This window comes from Hippoglossus stenolepis, chromosome 4 (assembly GCF_022539355.2).
Source record: "Hippoglossus stenolepis isolate QCI-W04-F060 chromosome 4, HSTE1.2, whole genome shotgun sequence".
NCBI lineage: Eukaryota > Metazoa > Chordata > Actinopteri > Pleuronectiformes > Pleuronectidae > Hippoglossus > Hippoglossus stenolepis.
Window position 1 is genome coordinate 4,906,182 of NC_061486.1, and position 7,395 is coordinate 4,913,576.

A 7,395-nucleotide genomic window follows, 5' to 3' on the forward strand; every position below is an offset into this window, starting at 1 on the left:
GCATCAGATACAAGAGCCTCTCTGTGTAATGGGAGTGGTTCACGTTAGGTTTTCAGTGGAACATTACTGCCATCTAGTGTAGATGTTGAGAAGCTTCTCATGGGTCTGTGGGTCCAGCACTGAAGACCTAACACTCTATTTGTGGTCCTCTACCATTTTATTTCTGTAATTGAAAATTGAGGAAGCTGTGGTTGAGTAAATTGAGCAGAAAAACTGCCTTTGATGAGTTTATGTTTCTTATTTTATCCGTTACACTTTACAAGCGTTTCACAAAACCCCACGAGGAGGCTGACATCTCCTTCTGGAACAATAATAACCTAATTACATATATCCAGTGGAACTCTCAATATAAGTGACTTCAGCTGTATCAAATAGACATTGTTCACCACAAACTATATGAATAATATTGTGTATTATAGAAAGTGCTGTACCGGCTCGATTAATCAATCACAAGGTATTTAATGGATATCATTTTTTATTGCAGTACAAATTACTTTCAAACTGAAGAGTGATATTGTTTTTTACAATCCAGACCCACAACTCAGTATAAATGTTACAAGCTTTTTATGAGAATTATGGCTCTAAAAGGCCCAGTGCAAACCAACTGCATCTGAGCTGCCAAGTACACAAGAATAACTGTGTACTGCTGTGCAGATCGCAGTATGAATGTGTGTACATGCATTACTGTGATGTGACGGAATACGTACTGAGGCGGACGCAGTACTTCTTCAATCACCTGAAATCAGGTGACAGAGTCAGTGCCGTCTTTTAAGTCCCTTCTTAAAATGCATTTCCAGACTTTATCTGAGTTGTTTGTTAAACTGTAATTATTTTATTTTCCGTGTTAATGTAATTAATGTATTTATACTGGTAGAAGTACCTAAGAGATTGGCTCCAGCTCCCCCGGCGACCCTTGAAGGATAAGTGGTTTAGTTTATGGATGGATGGAAGCACCTCTGAACGTACTACTAGAAAGCCTGTCTTGATCTAAGATGTTTTCATATTTCAATTATTATTTTGATCTATACAGGCATTGATAGGAAAAACCTAAGCAATGTACCTCTACCAGAAAGTTTATTTTGATTTAATACTTTAATTAGACAGTTTTTCTGGCCTTTATTATTATTATTATTGTTTTGTAATATACAAATGATATTAAAAATAAATAGTAATGATAATAATACTATACTCTGATGCAACAACAAGCATTATGTTCTCAATAGTTGTTCTTAGGCCCTAAAATGCAGATTTAGTTTGACTCAACAGTCTCAAACTGACACTGAGGTTCGCCTCCATGTTGGAAGTTAAACGAATGAACCAAACAACCACCAGGGGGAGATAATGACGTACACAACAACAGTGGGATCCTGGTATTCAGATCCAAGAGGGACTGACCTCCTGTGAGAAGGTTATAAGTTTAAATGTCCAGTCAGCTGAACTGAAACACTACAGGAAATCATTATTAGCAGAAAGCCCATATTTACGTATTTAGCCACCAAAGGTGCCAGTGCAATGGTTCTGTGGCCTAAAGAGCAAATTTCCTGGAAACTGCTGCCATCATGTCTCCCTCTTTCCTCCTGAGTGGAAATAAAAGGGTGTTTGTTGAAAAATGTGTTAATTAAATGTCCTGATTTGAAAGGATTTTAACATTTGCATGAACTTTTCCTTTTCCCCCTTTTTTAAAAGAATCTTTGAGGTATTTAAAGCACTGAGTGTTTATCAACCTGCTCGTGGCCCCAGAAATGCAAATGCAAAATTAATCACGCAGCATTGAAGGTTTCCTCCAAAGTGCTTAAAGGACAAAATGTTTCTCCTCATCTTGTTTAAAGATGTTTCCCCTCCTGGTCTTTGCACATGGATTTTTTTCTATGTGCTCTTTACTTATTACAGCAAAAAAAGTTATTTTTTAGACTTGAATTCCACGTTTTTGTGAGAAATTGAATTAGAAAATGTTGAAATGGTATAAAATCAGCATTGTATTGATGTTATATAAACATGAGTGCACGGATTAGAAACAATTTTATATAATACTGGACTACACCTACTGTAAGTTACTGTAATGTAATGTGTGAGGCCTGCAGTTAACATTACTTAAAATGTGCTTCTTCTGTACTTTTATTTTTTATTGTTTGTGTAGTGACTCAATTCTTTCAAAGTTGCATTGAATTGCATTATAATCTAAATTTTTCTTTCTTTCTTACATCATCTAAATGCAGCAAATTACTTGTATATGACTGTATAAACAAATTTCAGAGACATTTACCTTCCTCACAATTCAATTCACACACACACAAACAAACTATGTGTTCACAGGAATAAAGACCAGCTTTATTTTTTCTTCTTCTTACAATAACTAGATACATTAAAGGCTTTTCCCAAACGAAAACCAACAAACACATGCATACAAGTAGTAAATGTGCATCTGAAAATCACTTCTGAGCTGTAAATGCATCAAACACTGTTGTAATCATAATCTCCACAGAATGGATTTCCCCGTTTACGTCTCTGCACCGATTTGTTACTAATAGGACTGAAAAAAGTGCCTCGCTGAGAGATTGTTGCAGCATATTTCTTATCAAAATGTGACAAACTGTTTCTATAATATAATTTCCTAACATAACAGATGCTTAGTGAACTAAACCAACAACTACTTCTGCAGCTTGTGTCTGATTTCTTATTGTCTTAAATACCAAAATGTAATGAAATGTCTTGTCAACACATTTCCAAATGCATAAGCGCCACATATTTGAAAACATACCCAGCTTCAGATGTGTTTTCATTCAGAGTGTCACTTGAAGTTGCCTGAGATAAAGAAAAATCACATCCACTTAGTGAAACCATGTAGAAAATGAAAGTGGCGTATTGAAAAGTACATGGCACCAAGTCATTTTAAAGAAAAGTAAAAGAAAAACATGTTTTTCTGAGGGACACACAATTCTGCTGAGCAGGGACGACATCAAAACTCTCTACTGTTAAACTTGTCACACTTCTAACCACAGAATTGTCAGTTTTCTCATAGAGACGAATAATTAGCTCTGTTATAACCACCACTTAAATCGTAAGTGACCTGAGGTATGGAGCAGTCTGTGAAGAAGTTGGGGAAGGCCAAAGTGCACAGTGCGTTGTCCTCCAGGGGCCCCGTGGTGGCAGCCTCGGACTGACAGTAGACGGGGGGCTGGGCCGGGCCTGTCCGCAGGCTCTCCCCGGCTTTCTTAGAGGGTCCAGAGCAGCTAGTCCAGGGCTCCGAGTAGAGGAGACCACCGACCAAATGGTGAGCGTCGTACGAGGCAGGATCCAGGCCTCCCATCTCCGGCTGCACCCGCAGATGCATGTTCTGATAAAGGTCCTGTTCACTGACCATGTTGCTGTAATCGGGCCCCAAGAGCTCAAAGAAATCCGCGGCCTCCGGGTTTCCTCGCTCCAAGTCCTTCAGCGTCATCCCAGACGTGGAGCTGACTTTGGAGCAGTTGGCCGGCTCGGTGAAGAAAGAGGGGGGCAGGTTGCGATGCCTCAGGGGCGGCTTCTTGGCCTTTTCACCCCTTATATCCTTCACAGGGCTAAAGAGCGCAGCCAAGCTCTTGCTCTGTAAGTTGGCCTGGACTCCATCGCGTTTAGGCAGAGTTTTGCTGTGCAAAGGACTCGGCTGAGCCAGAGGGGACCCCTGTCGTTTCACTGGGGCTTCAGCAGCGTTCCCTGGTGTTATGATGCCGGTGCACCTCTTGATCTGCTTCTGCAGATACTTCCGGTGGTTGACTTTCCTTTTGGATTTCACTGGCTTGTCCAGAGCCAGCTTGATATTGCTGGAGGCCGAGTCTATGAAGCTCAGCAGGTCCCTGGTGGTCTCTTTGTAGTCTTCGTCATTTTCTGCCTCACCCAGGAGACCCCCGTCCAGACTCTTCTCCACGTCGTACTCCACTGAACCCGGGAAGCAGAAATTCATGAACTGAGGGTTCATGATCGCAGTCTGAACAGCCATTACTCTGTCGAGGCCCGGCGGCTACACCTGTGGCATCCGCTGTGATCCCTGATCCAAAAGTTTCCTCAAAGCATGTCTATTTTCTGCCCCCTGACAAACGCTCGGTCCTGATGCTGCTCATGGAGCTCCTGTAAACATTCCAGAGTAGAAGTGACGGACTCCGAGGGACGTGAGGAGATCTTAGGGGGGGCTGGACTAATGATGTCAGAACATCAAAGAGGAGGGGCAAAGGGACCGCGGGACTTAACTCTTTGCTTGTGCCCGACCACCTGCATCTAAGAGGGATTTGTCTGAAATTCCCTGCTGAGTCGAAGACAATAACCTCTGTCACAACTCTCCCCCTCTGCTTTAACTGTTTGTGTGTGCCCTGAACCAAGAAACGCTCTCGTGAAAGTGGAGGATATTACTGTAGCTCTTAAATTCTTGGATTTAACATTGTTATAAAGTATAAACTTGTGTAAAAGTGAAAAATTAAAGCAATGTTTTTAAGTTAATTGAGTTAAATCCTGATCCACAGCATTATAAGTATCCCGATTCCTGTTTGCTTTTCTAAAAAACTGTAACTGTTATTCAACTCTTTTATGCGTATCGTGTCTGGATTACCAAATAGAAGTTAACTCGTAATCTAATTACTGTTCATTTAGCCACTGAAACTAACCCGGCATTAAAAAAAAAAGAACGGAGGCTATACAGTAAAGAGAGAGGCCTCTTTTCTGTGGGAAAATCTCTGAGCCCAAACAGATGCCACAATCCGGAGGAATCTTCCCAACTGCTTCGCTTGTGTCTTAATCTGCTCATGGCAAAAGTTGATTTCTGGTGCATTCCCAGGCCAGTGGGAATTTCTGCCCTGGCCTGACAACTATTATGGGCTGCCTTTGACATAAAGCCCTACAGGGTCTAAATAGCCTCTATTCTTTGCCCGGCAGTGAAAGGGAGCTTTGTGCCAGAGATTCATTAAATTGCACCTCACAGCCCCTTCGTAAAATGGGTCTCAATAATGAACAGTCGATTTAACTAGAAAAGCTGCCGGAGCTGTTAAATTAAAGGGGAATAAAGTGCAGTTCGGGCTCAGTGTGCCAGAAGAAATGTTGACCTTACGGAATCCTGGGTATGAAACTTTCTGCTGTAAACAATAATGTATTACAGGAAGTTTCTCGGGCTGTGGTGAATACATTAAAAAGGACGTGTTGTTGTGTTGCCAACGCTTTTTTGGCCAATTTAAGAGGAATTTCAAGTGAATTTCCAGAAAAGATAAGTCGACTATACATTCAAAATCTGTAACTTACTGCTACACTGCAGCACATTGTCTATTCTTTACCAAAGAATCCTGTCCGTCCCAACCTCTGACCACTTTAAACTAAATTATTCCTACTTTGACATATTTTAAGATTAGCTGCAAATTACTAATTGAAAGGACATCACTCCTCTTACAAATGAGCGTGTCGAGGGTTAGGGGTTGACGCAGAGTTAAGAGTTGACGGAAGGCAGCAAAAGGAGAGACACAAAAAAAAAATCTTTCTTATGTTAATGAGGAGAAAAGGGACAGTGAAGCTGATAGCACTGATCTCATTATCTGTGGCCCAACACAAGTCTATGAATGTAAAGGAATCCAGTCGAATCTAAGCAGATTTAGAAGAAGAAAAATAGAATATCTTGCTATTTGTACAGATGGTGGTTAAATACTTTATGACATTTCCCAGCAAAACCAAGACTTCATGTGGGGAAACTGCTCAACGGGCAAACATTACATTTGTCAGTTCTAAACTTTCGCTTAATTAAACCAAAGCGAGGGAAGAAATGCAGATCAGCTGCAGCAGCGTCACGACGTCTCATGGAGCGGATTTTCTGCTTCCCCCTCTTTGCAAGCGGCACAATTTTGGCACAGTGACATCATCACAGTCATGGCAGCCATATCCACCTTTTTTTTTTCTTCTCCTCCTTCTAGTCAAAGGGTGCTTTTGGCTTTTGTGCTGGTGGGTCATTCACATCACAGAGCCTGACGCACAGATCCCGGAAACAAGTTTCTATTGTTGCTCAAAGGCTGAGAGGGCGAGAGGGGATGGGCTGCGGCGGCAGCGAAAGTAGCTCGGAGGAAGAAAAAAAGAAGAAAATATGTGAACTGAGAACACAGCTGACGAGGTCGTGACTTGTTTCCACTCTTTGGGACTTTTAATGTGAGGTAGTTTGTTAATTGATTTGTTTAATCCCCGTAATGGAGCTGTGTTTATTTTAGCGTTAATCACAAAGGTCGCAATATGGATTGCATTCTGAGAATCTCATTTTGTCTGGACCTCAGGGGGGGGAAAGTTTAATTTGGAGAAAATCATTAGTAATCTTTCCCCCCACAACCAGCTTAAGTACCCAGATCCATATTGTTGAGATATTGTTAAACATTACCACCCAAAGAATTCACTTATTCAGCAGCACCCATCCCCGAGGGCGCGGGGGTGCTCGGTGCAACGTGACGTGACACACACAGCCCTAATCTCTTCCTATACTAGTGTGTGGTCCCCGTCTGAGCAGGGACATGCTCGCAGTTTGTGTTCCAGCGAATACTAATAACACCTTTGATTGATGGCCAGTGTCAGGGACTTAGAAAAGGCTGACAAAATTAATGACCTCTCAAAGGCCTGAGAAAAAGTTTAAGGAGGGCATTTAGTGGCGGAGACCCCGTCCTCCCCCATGTTTAGCTGTGTTCCTTTAAAGCGATGGGTGATTCAGTCAAGCCTGTGACAAAATGTGGGGAAATCAACCCGCATTCCAGCGCAGGACATGTTCCCCGTCTGTTTCACACGCTCACGTCACATCGGGAACTTGTGGCTTTAAAAGAGAATATGTGCAATACTCATTATGTCGGTTTACATCCTATTTATCTATTTATTCAACGTGTTATTTCGTTAATGTATATATTCAAATAACCACTATTTTAACCTTATAGTCTTTATACCTAGTTAGGAAACCAATAACCAATTCTAAATTATATTTGTGATGTACAATCAAAGTACTTTTATTCTACTGTGAACAAACATACTAATTCCACAACCGTCTGTTTGTCTGTATGTGGAACTCATATCTAATGAACCGTTTATTTTATTGGCTTCACACTTGGTGTGTGTGTCCTTATTGGCCAGAGGAAGCACAGTGTTCAAGTAAAGTTTAGTTTGGAGTGATTTGGACGCTGGATACGTTCAATATGAATAAAATGTGAATTAACAGGCGACCAGCACTCAGTGGGGGTGGGGTAGTGTGCCTTCAGTCTGCGGATCGAGTTAAACATTTCTTGGATAAACTGCAGCACTGGTCTGCGACTTGCAGCCTGCGCCCAATAATATCTGTCCAGTCAGATCATTTACGTTTATTTCACCAAATCGGAGTGACGGACATTCATGATATCCGTCATGGCAACAACATTCAGATTT

At 41.5% G+C, this 7,395-nt stretch overlaps 1 protein-coding gene across 1 annotated transcript; it reads right to left on the reverse strand.

Annotated features, from left to right (window-relative positions):
- Positions 1 to 2,306: 2,306 nt before the first annotated feature.
- LOC118105762 (protein FAM181B) lies at positions 2,307 to 4,213 on the reverse strand. The gene has a single exon (XM_035153570.2). It carries the CDS (start codon positions 3,974 to 3,976, stop codon positions 3,014 to 3,016), a length of 963 nt encoding a protein of 320 aa, XP_035009461.2. The 5' UTR covers positions 3,977 to 4,213; the 3' UTR covers positions 2,307 to 3,013.
- Positions 4,214 to 7,395: the final 3,182 nt, after the last annotated feature.